Source organism: Hyperoodon ampullatus, assembly GCF_949752795.1.
Source record: "Hyperoodon ampullatus genome assembly, chromosome: 17".
NCBI lineage: Eukaryota > Metazoa > Chordata > Mammalia > Artiodactyla > Ziphiidae > Hyperoodon > Hyperoodon ampullatus.
In genome coordinates, this window is record NC_136930.1 from 3,746,035 (window position 1) to 3,765,618 (window position 19,584).

The following is a 19,584-nucleotide window of genomic DNA, read 5'->3' on the forward strand; positions in this document are numbered from 1 at the left end:
ACACGTGTTGCCTCACTTCCCTGTGGGCTTAAAGCATGTGAGTCACAGTACAATTTAAGATTTACACTCCTTGTCTCTTACATTTGCGAAAGTTAAGTGAGACAAATCAAAGTTTTCTTATCCAAAAAAAAAAAAAAAAAAAAAAGAGGATCCAATACCTATGGGGTTTTCAAGAATCTTTTCAACCCGCAAAACGTTTCATATTCTCTTTATATCTGATTCGGTGAACCACTCCGATCACAGGTTAATTTATTCGAGTCCCTTCTGCAGTTGCGGGACTCCACAAATCTGCAACTCCTACAGCTTTAAGAGCAGGTAGTTCTCGTTTGGAGCCCGGGAGGCGGCGTCAGCTCCGGTCTCCGCCACTCCCGGCCCGCGGGCCAGGGCACCGAGGCCCGCCGCTGCCGGCCCCGCCCCGCCGCCCTCGGCGCCCAGAGCCGCCGCCCGGGGTGCTGCGCTTTCCACCTGCGGGAGGACGCGGCCCGCACCGCCGCCGCTCCTCCGGTCTTGGCCGGTTCCCGGCCGCGGAGAGCGCGTCGGGGGACCGGCCCCGCGGCAGCGGAGAGCGGCCGAGCCGCCTCCTCACCTCCCCGAGCCCGGGCGCCCGGCCTACGCGAGAAGCCGGAGCCTTCGGGCCGCGCGCTTCCTCCCCCGAGGGCGCGGGCTCGGGGCTCCCTGCGGGCCCGCCCGTCCTCCGCCGCCCGGCTGCGCGCTCCGCGCCCTCGCGCGTCTCGCCGCCCTCTCCGTCCCCAGCTCTCCCAGGCCAGACACACCCACTGCCGCTGCCGGCCTTCGGGGCCCCGGCGTCCGAGTTAAACCCAGCCTCCCGACCCTCGCCGGCCGCAGCTGCACACCCAGCCCTCCTCCCGGTCCCCGCTGCTCGGAACGAGCACAAAGAGCCCTGCGCCTCCCCAGCCCTCGCCGCTGCCACACCCGCCGGCCCCCAGCCTCCTTCGATCTCCGCGCTGGCTGGACGCGGGGCCCCCTCCCCTCTGCGCCCTCGCGCCCCTCCCCCAGGGCCGGTCACGTCCACCCAGCGGTCCCCGAACCCCCGTGGGCCGGGCCCTGGGCCGTCTCCCCGAGTCCTCGGCCGCGCGTCCCGGCCCCGGCCCCTCCTCCGGGGCCCTCCGCCTCCCTCGCCCCTCCCGAGCCGGGGTGGGAGCGGCGGCAGCTGGAAGGGAAGCGATGAGGTCATCCTCTCCCTCGGAGTCAGCTGGTGGAGGAGCGGCAGCGGGAGGAGGGAGCGCGCGCGCGGGGAGGAGAGGGATGTGCAGGTCCGAGGGGCGCCGCGGCGGCCGCTGCTGCTCCTGCTGCTGCTGCTGGCGGCGGCGGCGGCTCGGGCGGCAGCCGCGGGGCCGGGACGGCGAGGAGCGCGGGCGGCGGGCAGGGGCGCGCGCCGGGCGCCGCGAGCAGCTTGGCTCCGCGCAGGCAGCCAGGCGGCGCTCCTGCCGGCTCCGGGCGCGCCGCTAGCCCGGCCCAGCGCCCAGCCCGGCGGGCGGCGGGCGGCGGGCGAGCCGGCGCAGGAGCGGGCGCAGGGGCAGCGGCAGGGGAGCCGCGCCGCCAGGGAGGGAAGCCGGGGCGAGGCGAGGCGGCGGCGGGAGGAGGACGCAGCGGGGAAAGGTGCCACATAAAGGAGGGCTCTGCTCCGCTTGGGAGGCATCATGGCCGCTAAGTCAGACGGGAGGCTGAAAATGAAGAAGAGCAGCGACGTGGCGTTCACCCCGCTGCAGAACTCGGACCACTCGGGCTCGGTGCAGGGACTGGCTCCGGGCTTGCCGTCGGGGTCGGGAGCCGAGGACGAGGAGGCGGCGGGCGGCGGCTGCTGCCCGGACGGCGGCGGCGGCGGCTGCTCGCGCTGCCGCTGCTGCTGCCGCTGCTACTGCTGCTGCTCCGGGAGCGGCGGCTCCGGGGGCTCGAGCGGCCCGGGCGGCGGCGGCGGGGCGGGCTCGGCGGCGCTGTGCCTGCGCCTGGGCACGGAGCAGAGGCGCTACTCGCTGTGGGACTGCCTCTGGATCCTGGTCGCCGTGGCCGTGTACTTCGCGGACGTGGGCACGGACATCTGGCTCGCCGTGGACTACTACTTGCGCGGCCAGCGCTGGTGGTTCGGGCTCACGCTCTTCTTCGTGGTGCTCGGCTCGCTCTCGGTGCAAGTGTTCAGCTTCCGCTGGTTTGCGCACGATTTCAGCACCGAGGACAGCGCCGCCGCCGCCGCCGCCGCCGCCGCCAGCTGCCCGCAGCCCGGTGCCGACTGTAAGACGGCGGCCGGCAGCGGCTCTGCAGCCGCGGAAGGCGAGGCTCGCCCTTCCACGCCGCAGAGGCAAGCGTCCAACGCCAGCAAGAGCAGCATCGCCGCCACCAACAGCGGCGGCAACAGCATTGGGGCCACGCGGGCCAGCGGCCAGCGCAGGTCTGCGTCCTGCTCCTTCTGCCTCTGGCTCCTGCAGTCGCTCATCCACGTCTTGCAGCTCGGGCAGATCTGGAGGTACCGTATCGGGGGTGGGGGAAGAGGGAGATTTGCTGCCGCTCCTGCATCCCCACTGCTTTGCTTTTGCACAAGAAAATCGTTGAGGGGTGCCGTGGTAGTAACCCTAGTCACACTCCTTCCGGGTTTTGTTTTGTTTTGCTTTGGTTTGGTTTTAAATTTGTGATCACAACCTAGGGTGGGAGAGAAGTGAGGGGCAAGGGAAAGGCAGCAAAGTGGCTTTGAGCGCTCAGCCCTCGTCTTCCCACTCCGTTCGACCAGCTTCTCTATGTGCTACACCCCCCTTCCCGCTCCCCCCCCCCCATTTTTAGTGATTCTGTTTCTGTGAGTAGGAGAGGATTCCTATCACATCTTCTAAAAAATCCTTTTTAATTATGTTGAATTTGAGGTGTGTGTTGCAGTTTGGATGGCTTCTTTTGTTCCCTGAGAAAAATTGCTAATTCTAGTTAGATGGAGCTATTGCTGTTCAAAAGTACCCACATTTTAATTCTCACCGCTAGAGAAGTACTGTGCTTCAAGTAAAGAGCTTAGTAAGGGACACACTTGTTTTGGGGGGGGACTGTGTATATCTATATCTATTTTTATATCCATCTCCAAATACCAGTAAGTACACTTTATGGGACCCAGACTTACTCGAGTGGTGCCCTTTCTGATTATCCTGCAGTGTCGCCTCAGCTGATTTCTGGGATAACTAAGAACCCTTGGAAAAGGGTGGTGCATCTTGTAAACTTTGACCACACTTGGCATCTTCATTGACTTGCTTTGCTGCTTGTTACCTGATCTACCAAGTCTTTACACAGATATCACTTCCACTTACAAACTGGAGTACAAACTGGAATATGGTTCCTTTGGGCAGAGGGAATCATCTCTGGAACCATCACAGCCTGGATTTAGGAATATAATGAAGTGGCATGCTCAGGAATGCATTTCTCCAGGTTTTATATGTTTTTGATAGCTTTTTGAAGTGATATTTTACAGCTACAAGAATTCTTTGTGTTGAAGCATTTAAATGCTAACATCCCAGAGTTTTGCTTTTTGGGTTTTTCTTTTTTTTGGGGGGGGGGTTTAAAATAACTTAGTAAGTAAAAGTAAAATGAGAAAACTTCCTCACAAGTGCACTGATATGGGACTACACTCTGCTATGCCAGTGTCCTTTTCAATTTTATTTGTAGTTATTTTTGTGATTAAAAAAACAAAACGATTATGAGTCATTAACTCTGCTACAACTCAGAGAATTTGTGGAATGGAACTAAAATCATCCTTTTCTTTACGGTGAAGTGTAGTGTTTTCATTGAGAAGAGCAAGTGTGATTATTTTTCAGTCTTTTCCGGGACCATTGATTTGTAAAGCAGGGTAAGCATTGCCACAGACAGTGACTTTTCAAACTGAGAAACTTTTTTTCCAAGCAGATACTTTCTGGTAAAGTGCTATATGATATGCAGTCAGACACACTGATGTTGGAAACTTCCATGCTTTGGACTTAAAGGACTTTTTGAGACGTCAGTTAAATGTGATAGCTATATTTCCCATGGTTGACTATTGCAAAGGCTTGCAGCTTGGTGCTTTTCGAGTGTGATGAAGAACTCAAAGGCTTGATTTAATTACTGGAATTATTTACGGGTTGAGATTCGTATGATTAGCAGTTTTAATCTGATAATGTGGTAAATGAAGCTTAACATTCCATTTCTTAACTTCTGCAGACTTCATGCAGGATTTGGAAATCACTCACTTTTACCTTTAAAATGTCTAGATTTATGTAAATAATGCAAACACTTCTCAGTTCTATTAACTGAAGAACTATCTATGTTTCTTACCGATTTATACTTTATGAAAAATTGAATATCAAATTCTAGTTGTGTTTACTAGACCTTCTAGACCAAACATTTTCCCATTTGAGAAATGATGTTTAATATCTCAGGACATAAAATATGGAAAGTGAGAAATAATTAGGAAAAGAAAAGGGCCTCAATACATCTCAGCGAGACTATAGCCACTGGGTCATTTGGCCACACAGCAAAGCTATGGAGGGGTGGGGGGCAGGGATGGGTAAGGTTCAGTGCAGAAGGAAAACCGCAGGCTGTCAGACAAATGCATTCACCAGCCCAACCCTTGGAGAAACTATGGTCACACATGGCTCCTTTTTGTCAAGTATTTCTACAATATTTTCCTTAAAGGCTTCAAAGTTTATTCTGCTAACAAATGGTCATTTGGGAGGAGATAGTATTTCTTTAGATATATATACACATATGTTTTTTTATATTTGTTTACATATTCAGAATAATGTATTTAATAATGTATATCTGAATTATCTAATCTTACTGTTCTTGGATTCTGGCTAAGATATTTGGAGGATGGTGGGGTAACCTGGTGGAAGCATGATCTAAGACTCAGCCTCATTTATTTTCTCCTTATAATGTTAAAAACAAAGCAAAAAAAAAAAAAAACTTTAGCCTAATATAGGAAATTGAAATGGGGTCAGAGAGTTCTTGGAATTTAAAGCTCAGATGCATTCTGAATTGTTTCAGTTTCTCTGAGTGTAGAAGATTTGAATGGAACTTGGGGGGATGGCTGCATCTTTGATAATAAACTGGTGAAATGCAGTTCATCTCAGATTATTGTATTAGACCATTATCTTTGACCACTGTGATTCCTTAATTAGGAGCATCCCTCTGCTTTTTCAAGCTTTTCTTTTCAATGCATTGTACACAAATGTTGCAGAAAGACCAAGGTATCAGTGGTTCAAAGCTCAGAGTTCATTACTCATGTTTTAACATGCTACTTTCTAAGATCAATAGAATAGATTTTAGCTAGGTTGGTAACTGTTCATTGTATTTCCATGGAATTCAAGTTATTTTAGGTAAGGGTCAGATTCTAAAAGCTCTCTGTAGATAAAATCCTTTGAAATACCATCAAAGTGTTTGCTTGCTCAGAAATAGCTGTTTGAAACATTTTGGACAAGATTTGCATGTATTCATACATTTATTACAAATGCAACTGCTGAAAGCAATGGTACATATTCATTTTAATTAACGTTTACTAATGGAAAAATTAATGGCAGCTTTTAAAGTCGCAGGAGTTGATACTGGGAAAGAGCCGTTAGAAATACTGAAGTGAATTTTTGCTACCATGTGAAAAGAGCAATTGTGACTTTAAAGGAACTGTGTGAGTGAATGAGGAAGTACTTTTTTTTTCTTGTCACATCATATGATTCCAGAAGTTACTAAGGGTGCAGTTCAGCCAGTGGGAATCAGAAACGCACAATCAGAACAGCTTATAGTCTTCATAATACCCACCATCGATTATATCTGGATGTCTTCTTCCTTCAGAGTTTATGACTTACTCTTCAAGTTTGACCTGAATTTCTCCTACACATGTACATGTGTAGGTACGTACATATTTAGTTGTTTTCTAGCAAATAGGCACATGGTAAATGATAACTCCGTGGATGGTAGAATGGGGAGTATTTTTACCATTTTTGGTTTTGTTTCTGAATATCTTATTGTGAGAGTCACCTGATGGAAGAACAGCTTTCTTTTGTTTCTCATGCTTGATCCCTCACGAGGTATTAACATGTGTCCCATGTTCAGGTACTTGGGAAAATGACGGGTTAAGCAGAATTAAGCAGATCTCTCCACAGCAGGACTTCTCAGAGCCTTTACTTACTAAGCTGTTGTGCAGTTGTCAGTAAGTTTTTAAAGGCACAGCTATTCAATTCTCTTGTAATCGTGTGTCACACAAAACACTTTGAGAAACATTGTTCTATGCCATTCTTCAACCTGCCCAAACAAGAATTATAATAACAAGAATTTTATGTGGCACTTTAAACATCTACAAATATTTTTATACTTCTCTCTCGTCTAAGCATTAGTACCTCTGTCTATGAGAAAGCTGGCGGAGAGATTACTCAAAGATTACTCAAGATTGCTTAAACTCAGAGAGATTAAGTAACTGGCACAAGATTACCCAACTATTATGTGATGTAGCTCAGAGTCAAAACCAGGCCTGTCTTACCCTAAAGTATTTTTCTGGTTCAATTAGCTACCTCCAAATGCCAATTTGGATAATAAGGACAACAATGTATAAAAATGACAACTTACCTTCACTAAGGTTGGCAAAGTTCGAGAGACAGCTGAGTTTAGACAAGTTAGGATGTTTCTCTAATACACACCAGTGGTCCAATGGCAGAACGGAGGCTGGAGCTCAGATCATCTGACCAGTGTTCTTCTTCCTACACCACTTGGACACGCTGAGGTTGTTGTAGTGGCATTAATGACTAAATGGCATAATGTATGTGAATAAGCAGAAAGTGCTTTGCAAATGATAAAAAATTCTAGAGATAAGGAATGGGTAGGAAAATAACATACTGGGTACAGCTGCGAGTGTTGAAAAAGTACCTTATTGATTCTGAGTTAGTTCTGAATTCTGATATAGGTCAAGCAAGATTGGTGCCCTTTCCTGAGTTTATTGAATGGTCATTTCCCATATATCTGTGTTCCCTCTACTGCTTATTAATTCGTCTATTCATCTGTATTGAGTACCTGCTCTATGCAAGGCTATGCTAGTTACTAATCGCCCCAAGATGAATAAAGTACACATCGTCTTTCAAGGAATCTACTGTCTGATGAGGAAGATGGAACAGTAAACACACAATTTCAGTACTGGGAAATAAGCACTCTGATAGAAACAGGAAACTCAAGCCACCTTCGTGGTTCAGGTAAGACTCTGGAGTAGAAGATGTTTGAGCAGAGGTTGTGATGGTGGGCAGGTCTGCTACTGCAATAAAGTGGAGGTTGGCAGTGAGGGCTTGGATATGACTGTGCAAAAGGGCAGAGAGGCAAGAAAGAATAAGGCAGGTTAAACGTGCCCTTCGAACAGAGAGAGCGATTGAGAGACAGTAGCTAGAGGTGAAGATGGAGAATTAGTTGGGCTGGACAATGAAAGGAATTTAGATTTTATTCTGGAGGCATTGAGAAACCACTGAAGGATTATAAGGGTGAGGATTGTTGACAAAAGTGTGAAAATCTTGTTTTATTCAAAGGAGTGGCAAAACGTTGAAAGATTCAGAGGAAATGTCATCAATCCCTCTCTAACTCGATCATGTCCCTTTCATTCATAAAAGTCCATTGATTTTAAACTCATTGAGTGTGGATGTAATTGGAGCATATAAATAGGCCCAACATCGTGGGAGAGTTGTAAACAGATTGGTTGAAATTCACTGTATTTATACCAAAGTAAATTATTGGCGCAAGTTTATTTTGCGTTACTTTTTGAAGAGATTTTCCTTAGGATATGGTGGGCTTCATCTTATTGAAATCCTTAGAAAATTGTTCCTTGTATTTGTGTAACACTTCTATTTACAGAGGGTTTCCAAGTTTTCTTTCTTATGTGACCCTCAGACTCATCTTTGAGGTGACACATTTTGCCTATGTGGAAATTGAGACAGAATTTTAAATGTTTTTCTCTTTAGGTCACGTGGTTCTGCGCAGATTCTAGGCTAGACTTCAGTACTGAGGTGGGAGGGAGAAAAGGGAACATGGGAAATTGTTGATGTAACTGAGGATGATTTGGTAGAAGAGAAACCTGAAAACTTGAGAGCTCTCTGGTACTGAAGGATTCTAATGTGGAAGAAACTTTTGCATCAGCCCTCTGGGACAAAATGGATAGGATCTACAAGAAGAGATTTTGAATTAATGTAAGGAAAACATTTTTAAGTAGTCACAAGTAGTTCAGCTAAGATTCCTTAGAAGTAATGAGTTCCTCATCATTGGAGTGTCTAAGCATAGTTTGGAAAACTGTAAGCAGAACTATGGTAAAAGATACTTTATTATACAGAGGGTTGGACTAGATCATCTTCCAGCTCTGAAATTTTATGACAATTTCTATCATTACATGCTGCTCCAAACATAATGAACTAACCTTTGCTTTTTTTGCATAAAAGAAGTAGGAGTTTGCTTGAATTACTGCAGCTGTGTCACTTTGAAATCTATTCATTGGTTATGGACCCAGTATCTTCCCTGGAGCATCACAAATCCACACCACAGCCTTCAGTGCTGAGCTTGGTATTTAAATCTCTGAGTTAGCTCACAGATATAAATCCACACACAATCAGACAGTCCTCTGTCCATTTACTTGGGTTTCTGTATGAGCTGGAATAATTTATGCATAAATCTGTGTGGTAAATATAACTATTTCAGTATCCTTGTAATAAATGCAAAAGCTGTAATTTTTCCATTCACTTGAACTATACACTTACAAGGGTAAAAAAAAATGTTATACTTATTATACCCCATGAAATTGCAGGCTACTCTCAGAGCAATTGGAAGTACTATCTATGCAAATGGATGCTATCATTTTTGAATAGCGTCCACAATCCTTGGGTCAGTAACTGTGAAGGTCTGCTCAGTCACTTACAAAAAAGGTCCTTATTGTTTGAATATCCAAGTACATGACTTCTGTTAAATATGTTCTATATTTTTACAGTTTGAACGGAATAGTCTACCAATGAATTTAAATAGCACCAGTCACTGAGTAACAGATAAATACTAGAATGATTCTCCTTACATGGAATCCCGGGCCAATCTGATTAGCACATTTCCCTGACTTGTTTTAGAATTTGAATAGCACACACTCTAAGCTTATGGAAGCAAGACTAGGTATTAGAATCAGATTTATTACTCTGACGTATTATCAAATAGAAGGTGCAGTCTGGTGCTAGTCATGCTTCTCAGGTATGATCTTGGAAAATAGTTGGAATATGTTGATGGATTTCATGGGAAAAACATTCAGTAATTCTCAACAGGAAGTATTCTCTTGAATGGCATGCGTAATTCTGACTACCACACCATGTGACTTCCTTCCAGCTGTATGATGGTGTCCTTGGGAACTGTCGGCATGGCTGGTCGGGAAGAAGGACCATGGGCAAATCCTCAGGAGGTTACTCTAGTAGTTGTGGATCTTACGTGTGTAGGCATACATATTCAGCGAATATTTGCTGATCTGTGAATGAAGCCCAGGGGTTATTATTTCTTCTTTGCATGAGTGTAGCTGCACTTGCTGCCTGGTTGCTTCTTGAGTTGCTAATGGTATAGTGAATCAGAAAAGGTGCCATGTTATCTAGAAAGGATACAACAAATCACGCAGCTCTTTTGTAGGTTACTAGTGCTAGGAAAGTGGGGCTGAATTTCACAAAATACTAGTTATCCTTTGAGGAAGATGCAGCTAGACGCTCACCTTCACTTACCTGTTCTTGCTGATAGAAAAGTCAGACTGGGGAAGCTTTGGGATAGATATTTTTCACTTAATTCTTACGTACTCTTGACCTTCTGAGAATACACCTGTATACAGAATGATTTGGGGGATTTTTGGTGCTCCTACTTGTCTATTCAAAGAAAAGCTGTAGCTTCTGCTATTATGATGACCACGGCCATCATCACCATAATTGTTGTCACCATAGAACATTACTTCCATGTCTAGTGTACGTACAGAACTCATACAATTACTGATGGTGAGGGATAATAAAGATGGGTTAAAATGGAAATGGATCAGTCCAGAAATCCTCTAGAGGCAAGAGGTGGCCTGAAGGACAATGGTAGATCTTTTCTAACCCTGAGATGAAGGCAGAGGGTCACAGTTAGTATATCAGCAATGGATCTTATTTAGAGGGGCAGCTGCCTTTTGGGGAACTGGACTAAAAGGGGATCAGATGATTTGGCCACTTGGGGGCTCGGATCCCCGGCAGTCACCTACTGTCCTGGGTTTACATGTGACAGCATCTGCCAATGGCCCCCCAAGTTTAGGTCTTCTTTTGGCTTCCTCCTTCTGGGTCTTAGTTTTCTACCTGTATGATGTGATTAGTCAAAAATAGTGTCCAAGGTTCTTTCCAGGCTTAAAATTCTGATCCTGCTCTTATTATGAATTCTTTTTTGCTTGTCCAGTCCCCAGAGTATATGCACCAGAAAGTCTGTTCTTCTAAGGCCATGACTACAGCATTGTGTAAGTCAGTCAAAGGGGATCTACAGGGGGTTTCCAGAGTTGACAGTATTACTGTCTGAAACCCAGGAATCGGTATTATATGTGGAGAGAGAATCTTAAGCTTATTTGTATAATACAACTTATTTTGTATCATTCCAAATTTTAGTTATAATCAAATTAAACCATTTTCATTAAAACCCATATCTGAGTATTTGAAGCTGATGTTCAAAGTGTCCCATATCACTAATTTTAAGAGATGTACCATATAGACTTGGGAAGCCAGAATTGTCTTCTGCATTTCATGGGGGGTGGTATGCACAGCTGGAGTGCTAGGATTAACAAATAGGAACAATGCTTCACAGGCTTAAAAAGAACTATCCATTAGGTCAAGGAGAAGGCTGTTGTCAGAGCTAGATTTGCTTTTAAATTAAAAGCTTGTCCTGGGTTACACTGTCACTGATTTAATATGCTGGAAATTGAATTAAACACTATACAAAGATACTGTATCCAGGCCTGCACTTGTTGAGGAACAGGGCTGTGTTACATTCTGCCCGAAGAAGAGATCAACCCCTTAACCTTTCCCAGTTGGGGATTGCCTGGATCTTTAGGATGTTAGAGATCTGTTGTGACACTGCACAGTTTTCAACCTCACGACAACATTTCAGTTTTTTACATTAAAAAAATTTTTTTAAACATTTATTTAAAAATTCTCTGAAGTATGTCAAACTGTTTTCCCCCTTTTATGATTCATAAGTAGGCTGTCTGAATCAGTTCTACTTCTTTTGCTTACTTTATGTACTTGCAGTGTTTTCCTGTCAGGGGAATCCTTCTACACAAACAGAGCAGTGGGCAGTGTGTGGGGTGGGTGAGGATTAGTCAGTCAAAATCAGGCATATATAGAAAAAAGGAGGATCTACAGTGAATATGAGTCTAAAAAGACTTGAGCTGACTTTGATTTGACTTCCCATCAAGTACATTTTTTTAAAGTGTATAATATGGTTTTTTTAATTCACTCTTTAAAAAAATTTTGTTATGGTAATAACACTTAACATGAGACCTACCCTCTTAATTAAAAAAAATTTTAATTAATTTTTATTAGAGTATAGTTGCTCCACAACGCTGTGCTAGTTTCTACTGTACAACAAAGAAGTACATTATTTAAGAAGGAAAGAGTCACCTTTCTGAGCCCCCAGCCTAGGACATTTCATCCATGTAAATAGCAGTCTGATTCCTCTTTCTTCAGCCTAGATAACAATTATGAATAAAGATAGTTTTGGGCTCAATTCTCTACTTTCCAGGTCTTTTCTCAGTAGCAGAGAGTCAATACTCAACACAAAATTAGCCATTGTAGCAGTAACAGTTACAGAACAGTCCCCCATCACTTCCTTCATTAGTTCATGGCGTAATCACTGCATCAGTGTGACAGTAACAATGAAGAAATGATCCTTCAGGAAAGAGAAGAAAGGATTTGTAAAGCCTTCTTTTGTCTTGATAGAGTTTTCACCTGATTAATTAATTTGCTGTTTTACCGAAGTAAAATTAATAACAATCATTTTTTAAAATGTAGGTCAATTCTAGAAAACTCTCCAAAGTGATTTTTAGTACTTGGGTCTGTTGTTATAAATTAGGAAGGATGTCCCATAGGGTTTCATATCTCTAGGGGGTGTACCACTATTAAGAGTGGCAGCCACAGATATCCTATGGGATTTTTCCTGAATCGGTTGGTGATGGTCGGGTTTGAAAAACTGCGTTCTAGATGGGAACAGGTAATATAACACAGTCCCAATGAAAGCATAAATATTAGTTGTGTTCCTGCTTCTGAAAAGTAAACAATCATTACAATTACTTAAAGATATACTAATATCTATCTATATCATATGTAGAATCTAAAATATGATACAAATGAATTTATTTACAAAACAGAAACAGATTCGACTCACAGACATAGAAAACAAACTTATGGTTACCTGAGGGGAAAGATTGGGGAGGGATAAATTAGGAGTTTGGGATTAGCAGATACAAATTATTGTATATAAAGTAGATAAACAACAAAGTCCTACTGTGTAGCACAGGGAGCTTTATTCAATATCCTGTAATAAGCCATAATAGAAAAGAATATGAAAAATATATGTCTATATTTATATGTAGAACTGAATCACTTTGCTGTCCAGCAGAAACTAACACAACATTGTAAATCAACTATATGTCAATAAATTAATTAATTAATTAATTAATTAATTAAGATTGGAATCAAATGAGTAAGGGAGAGGAAACCTGAAGTTCTGATCAAGGAACTATGTCCAAATACCCTGTAAACTATCATTTCATCCCATTCTCTGATCTGCTAGTAGAAGAGGTGGGTATTATGGATCGAGCATGAATTGATTAGTTGGAGGAAGAAAAAATATAGCCATGAGAGAAATGAATGAAGATGGAGAATTTTATTCCATACTCAGAGGATGAATTTTTAATCCTTTGTTGTAGGAGTGGGAAAATTGTACTGATCCTCATTCTATAAGTCATCACAGCAAAGTTTAAAGCAAGGCTTCACCAGCCAGGCTAAGTTTCCATTAGATGAGTTTGTTCTGGCAGCTCCAGCTGTGATGATGGTCCTGTTTATGGGATCAAGTTGAGACTGAGGGCACCAGTGGGGTCTGCAGTCTGAGGGACTTTGACCTGAGTCCTGGATTATCACACAGGTCAGAAGAGGGCAAGTCAGCTGGCAGAGGGTCAAGGTCAGGGCACATCATAACAAAGGGGAACATATTAAGAACCCAGGAATCTAAGCAGGGACCAGAAACAAACTTGATAATAGTAAAGGGAGGGTAGAATCTGAGATCAAGGTCATCATGCAGGCAAACCATGACACCCGGACTTCAAAGTGTAAAACCAAAGGGAGATTTGTTTCATTTATGTTCTCGTTATATAACTTCTGTCTGGTCAGGTATCAAGAGTAGGGCCTAAAACTGGAGGTTGAGTTCTAATCCCACTGAGGGGAGGGCAGAGAGCTGGGATTGAAGGCAGGTTCTCACTCATCCCCTGTTGACACCTGCAGATTCATCAGCAGCCCATTGGCCGAATCACTCTGTGGTCACTGTAATCGGTTGCTGAGGATAAAATGACAGAAATAAGTGACCAGTGATAACCTTTTCGTCATGTTTTCTACAAACATCTGCTTAAAATCATAGTAAGGAAAACATGTTAAAAAGAATATGCTCTCAAAAAGTTTATGTGGAATCTAAAAAAAAATGTTACAAATGAATTTATATGTGAAACAGAAATAGACCTGCAGACAAAGAAAACAAACTTATAGTTACCAGAGGGGGAAGGGGGAGGGATAAATTAGGAGTTAGGGATTAACATATACACGTCACTATATATAAAATAGATAACCAACAAGGACCTACTGTATAGCATTAGGAACTCTACTCAATATTCTGTGATAACCTATAAGGGAAGAGAATCTGAAAAAAATAGATATACATGTATGTATAACTGAATTTCTGTGCTCTAAACCTGAAACTAACACAACGTTGCACATCAACTGTACTTCAATAAAAAATAAATGGCAAAAGAAAAAAAAAAGGTTTACCATCTAGGAAAGGAGGCAAGTCGCTTTCATACCCCTGGAATCTGTGATGAGGCACTGGGTGAGCTGTTGCCTTACTCAAGGTAGGGTCAGCAACCAGCAGCCTTAGCATCTCTTGGAAGCATCTCAGAAATGCAGAATTTCAGGCTCACCCCTGATCTACTAAATCACAACTTGCATTTGAACAAAATCACCAGGGGATTCGTAGGCATTTTTAAGTTTGAGAAGCAGAATAGCATCCATTCTGCTACAGAGGAGGGAGGACCCCTTTCAGCTGAAATGGTCAGGGAAGGCTCATCTGAGCTGGACATTCATGGAAAATATACTTGATCCAGACACCGTAACTGGCTTTCTCACTAGGTATCACACCCAGTACGATAGCTTGCAAACCGTGCCAGTGATAGGCACGCACGTACACACCCAGGGGCCTCCTCATAGACAGCATTGTAAGCAAAAGTATGACAAACAAAGTGAAGGATTTTAGTAAAATCTTTATTCAAACTCCATTGTTTTGTGGTTTTATTGTTCACAACTGTTGACTGCCCTCTGCTCACAGTTTTATATTCTGCTCAGACCTTATGCCATCTGGTCACTTGGGATGGAGGGGACAAGGGGTGGTGAGAAAGGGACCATACCTTCTCAACGGAGGTGGACACTAGGGAAGCATTGGGTTCAGAGTAACCAGACCGTGAGGTTAGAGAATGAAAAGAGAGGCATGGCAGCTCTTGCCAAGAAAGACATAATGATTGTCCTCTTTGATCAGGGAGGCGGAGCTAGGCTGGTTGTGGCATCCTTGTTCTTACTTTTCTGGAAAAGGAGCAGCCTTGAGGGTGAGCAAAGATGTCCCATCACTGGGTGTCGGGGACAGTGGAGCGGGAGGTCAGGTTCTGGGCATCCCTCATCCTTAGCTTTTAGTCTGCTGGACCAAGGAGCTTCTGCATCTTCATGGGAAAGAGGAACCAAGAGAGGAGAAATAGAAACGAACTAGGAACCCAGGCCTGTAAGACCAGGGCCTGTCCAGGAGTTGGCAGGGTATTTTTATAAAATGACGTGGGAAGACTTCTGATGACCAACCTGCTGTGTGCAATTCAGCTCTTTATGGTGACCCATGAGGCTCACAAGGCAGGCTATGCCATGGGAAGAAATATGACAACTCAGCCCCATGTCATGCTTTACTGTTTGTCTTCCTAAGTGAGAACCATAGCATCAACAACATGACAAAATATGTCAGTGTCTGGGTTGTGGGATAAAGAGATAAAGAGATAATGAGGGTGGCGCCTTATAAGATGTATATTTGGGTAGATGTGAGATCAGTTTCCTTATTTCACATTAAACAAAATAGAAAAAGATGGCCTTCCCAGAAATGCTTCTTTTCAAAGTAATAGTTTTCTAATTTCCCTTTCGTACAACATCTAGTGTTGCTAGGCTGTCATTTCTGTTACTAGGGTTCCCTCCCCCATCTACGTGCTAGGACATGATTGTTTCATTCAGTGTTCTTAAGTGTTTCCATGGAGAGTTCCTAAGTTAAATTTTCTCAGTCTGCTTTATCAGTAGGTGTGGTCACCCTGCCAGGCTCTAGACCTACATGTCTTTCCAATATGGTAGCTATTTCCATTGAAATGTAGTTATTCTTGACTGAGGTGTGCTGTCAGTGTCAAACACCCAGGGGATTTTGAGGACTTAGTGTGAAAAAAAAGGGGATGGTAACTATCTCATTAATAACTTGAACTGATAACATTTTGGATATATTGGGTTAAATAAAATATACTGTTAAAATTAATTTCACCTGTTGCTTTTTTTTTCTTTTTAAATGTGACTACAAGAAAATTAAAATTACAGACGTGGCTTGCATTGTATTTCTATTGGACAGAGATGCTCTAGATGATGTGAGAGCTCAGTTCTTGAGGAGTGAGAAGAGGATAAATCCAAAGTGAAGTGTTTCAGAATATTAAGAATTTGCTAGAAGTTACCAAGGAAAGAACACTGAGTTGTTTCACTGCTGAGGCAGGTTGACTTAATGGGTTTTGCAAATAAGGTTACCTGCTGGTAAAAACTGGGTCTTTAGGAGATAAAACCCCTACTGTGGGTGCGGCCCATGGTCTTCCCTGCTTCCTGCCTTGCTTAAGGCCCAGACACCCGCTGTGCTTCTTTGGTGGTTTAATAAATAATTCTTAATGATGACAGTAAGAACTAAATCTTTGTAAGTGCCATTGTAGCTTGCCAAGCACATTCACTCCTATTAAACCATCCAGTCCTCTCACCAGCCTCTCAAGGCAGGAATTTTTATCATTCCCATGTGAAGATGAACCCACTAAGGTTCAGAGAAGGTAGAAGATTGGCTCAAGGGCACACAGCTCCTCAATAGCAAGTGCCTGCGCTCACATTCTCGACTTCAGCTTCTGAATCTCATGCTTTTCCCACTGTATCTTACAAATTCAATCCAAGAGAATCACTTGGAGAAGCATTTCCTGAACTTTCCGGCTGGCAGCTGTGCTAAAAACTGCAGTGAGTTCAATTGTACTGTGACATCAGTGGGAATTATTTAATACCAATTTATAGGATTTTCCCCTGACTACCGGGAAAGGGAGAGACCCACCTGAGGACAGGAGGTCAGATTTGAGTCCTGACTTTGCTGGAAGCTCCTCAACTACAAAACAGTGGGTGGGAGTTACATCAGATCATTTCTAAAGTCCCTTCCAGCTTTATAATCCTGTGAAACCTGGTATCTAAAAGGAGCATATCAACTCTTTTCATGCACCTTATTAAATATCCACTTGGGAAACAATATGCATGTTTTATTAACCTGGGCTAGTTTTCTGATAAACTACTCCTGGAATTGGTATTTCACACCAAACTTCAAACACAGAGACTATGGATCCATTTTATCCACAATGTGTCACTTTCACTTGATGCCTACTGGTAAAATACATGTTGTTTCCATTGGGAAATGCATGACACTAAAGAATAGTAAGTAGGCTCCAGTCCCATGTGAATACTATGTAGTTAACCTGTATTTTTATCCTCATTTTGCATGCAGTCATGCTTTGCATATGCCAGCGTTCTACCCCACATTATGTTCATAAATTATGACTTCAGCTACAACTATTCAAGGCAAGCCCCGCTGTCAGTCACATCTCTCTCTCTGAGACCAGCAGGATTTACATCTATGTGACTGACATAACTTCAAATTCAACTCCTAAGACCTATCTCAAAGGACCAACTCTATATAGTCCAGCATATGCAAGTACTAGAAAATTCGTTCTCAAATGCACACAATTCAAAATTTTCAGAATCAGACACAGCTAGTCTTTGAAAAAGCAATTCCAAATATTCATTTCTAAAAATCAAATAATTCCTCCCAAAAGATGCCCTCCAACATAGATATGACTTGCTTTGAAAAGGCTTGGCAACTGCAATCTCCTCATTATTATTATTACTTGGTGGCATTCCATGAAAAATATATAGAATCATTTTTCTTTTTAGTTCAATGGCATCCTTGGAAAGTATAGTTTTTCCAGAGGGACTGATTTCCAAGTATGTTTTTAATGTTCATGACATTAAATGTGTTCGGACTTACTGTTTTTTTTTTTAATCCCAAGTGATATGTTCTAAGAAACATGCATATCTATACTATAGTTATTTCTCCCATGATTTTCTTCCATGTATACACCTGATCATGCAGTTATGTAGGTTCGGATATGCTGGAAAGAACAGACATGATTTAATTAAACTCAGATAGTCTGGAGTAAAAATGCCTTCATTCATTCATTCAATAAGTATTTCTCACACATTCACTGTGGGCAGGCTCTGGGCACAGCAAGATGAATGGGATGCACTCCCTGACTTAAAGGAGTTCTCCGTCTGGCAAGAGACTGTCTCATTTATAACCGTTCACACCTCAGAGGGTCATGCAGCCTCAGCAGTGGCGGGGGAGTAGTGTTGTTGGGAGAATAGCAGAGGGATGGGGAACCTCTGTCTGGAAGAAGGGGTAACATTTGAGTGGGACCCAAGAGAGTTCCAAGCAGAAAGCAAAGAAGGGACAAAGACATCTCATGCCCTGTTTGTAAAGAGCTGAAGCAGAAAGTGAGAAGGAAAGAATGTTAGCAGATGAGTTGTGAGTTTGGGGCCAAACTAGCCAGGGCGTTGGGTGCTTTCCTAAGGCATCAGGACTTGATACTGTTGGCAAATGGAGGCTCCGGGGACACGTATAGATACATATTTTCAAACAGCTACCTTTTAGCAGTGGGAAAGATTGAATCGCAGTCTGGAAATATTGGAGAAGGAAGTCTCCGGCATTCTTCAGAGGCAGGGAAAAGAAAATGTGAGTGAGGGGTGGACTTGAAAAATATCTGGAACTTTAAGATGCAGTGGAATGAGTGAGTGAAATGAAAGCCCAGAAGAGCTTGGTGAGTCTCACTAAAGATTCTGACAGTCCTTAATGAGCTATTGGAAAAGGCATAAACATAAACAGAGTTAAATAAAGATGCTCTGTAATGTAGGCTGGGCAATTAAAAAAGATTTACCAGAGTAAAGCTAAATACAGTGTCGTGAATAATTAATGGGCCCGTGACAACTCAGTAATAACTACCCTGAACTTTTACAATAGTGCATTAACATATGTGCGTGTCAGAAGGAGGGTTTGCTTTTACAGTCAACCCCAGTTAGCTGGGAGATTTCCTCACAGAAGTTAATTAGGGATTCCCGGTGATGGAGCCTGCTGACTCACCTCTGACCAGCTGTGAGTAGCTGCTCCTTTCTCATGGGTTACTGGTTGAGCCTTAAAGGAGTTTAGTTGTAAATTCAGTTCTTGTCCTCCATTCCCTGGGCTCTAGGTGCTATTTTAGATTTCAGTGGGATTTCCCTTTCTTACTTTAGGAAATGAACTTTGTTCTCCTTGTGGGTAGGTGCACTCCACCTGGAACAGAACTTTGTGGGTGAGGGAAAATTCCCTGAATGGACCGGGCCATTCAAGCCATTAGGACGTGGAGGATGGTCCACCTGGGATACTTAGCTCAGTGAAGACTCCACAGAGGAAGGTACCTTTGAGCCCCAACTGACCTCTTTTATTTCAATGAATCCTCATTTAACAACCTTTAAAATTTTCTTAATTTTTAGTTTTTAATTAATAAACTTTTCCCCAAGCAGTTTTAGGTTTATGGAAAAGATGGAATTGAAAATACAGAGTTTCCATATACTCTCCGTCCACCTCCAGGTTCCTCTATGACCAGCATCTTCTGTTAGTGTGGTACATTTATACAATTGATGGACCAAAACTGATACATTATGTCGACTGAAAAAAAGAAAACTTGCAACCTGAAAGTTGAGAGTTTTGTTGCATTCCGCGGGAATTTTTAGGACTTCCAACCTGGGAGGTAGCATCTCAAGTAACCCTGAGAGAACTGCTCCGAGGAGGTGAGGGGAGAGCCAGGTTATATAGGAGTTTTGCAACAAAGGGCAGGTAGTCTGAACGTCAGAAAAGTATTGTTAATAAAAGAAAACCAGATATCTCAAGTTAAGAAATTTAGCACTTTTCTCTGTATGG

The 19,584-nt window shown here is 43.3% G+C and overlaps 1 protein-coding gene across 1 annotated transcript in view; it reads left to right on the forward strand.

Annotated features, from left to right (window-relative positions):
- Window positions 1-1,266: 1,266 nt before the first annotated feature.
- The window catches only part of XKR4 (XK related 4), a gene marked incomplete at both ends in the record, with an annotated part of 321,432 nt that continues 303,114 nt past the window's right edge, over window positions 1,267-19,584 (forward strand). Inside the window, 2 exons of the mRNA XM_079722464.1 lie at window positions 1,267-1,354; window positions 1,657-2,482. Of these exons, the coding sequence (XP_079578590.1) occupies window positions 1,267-1,354; window positions 1,657-2,482 (914 nt within the window). The remainder of the gene's footprint in view (window positions 1,355-1,656; window positions 2,483-19,584) is intronic.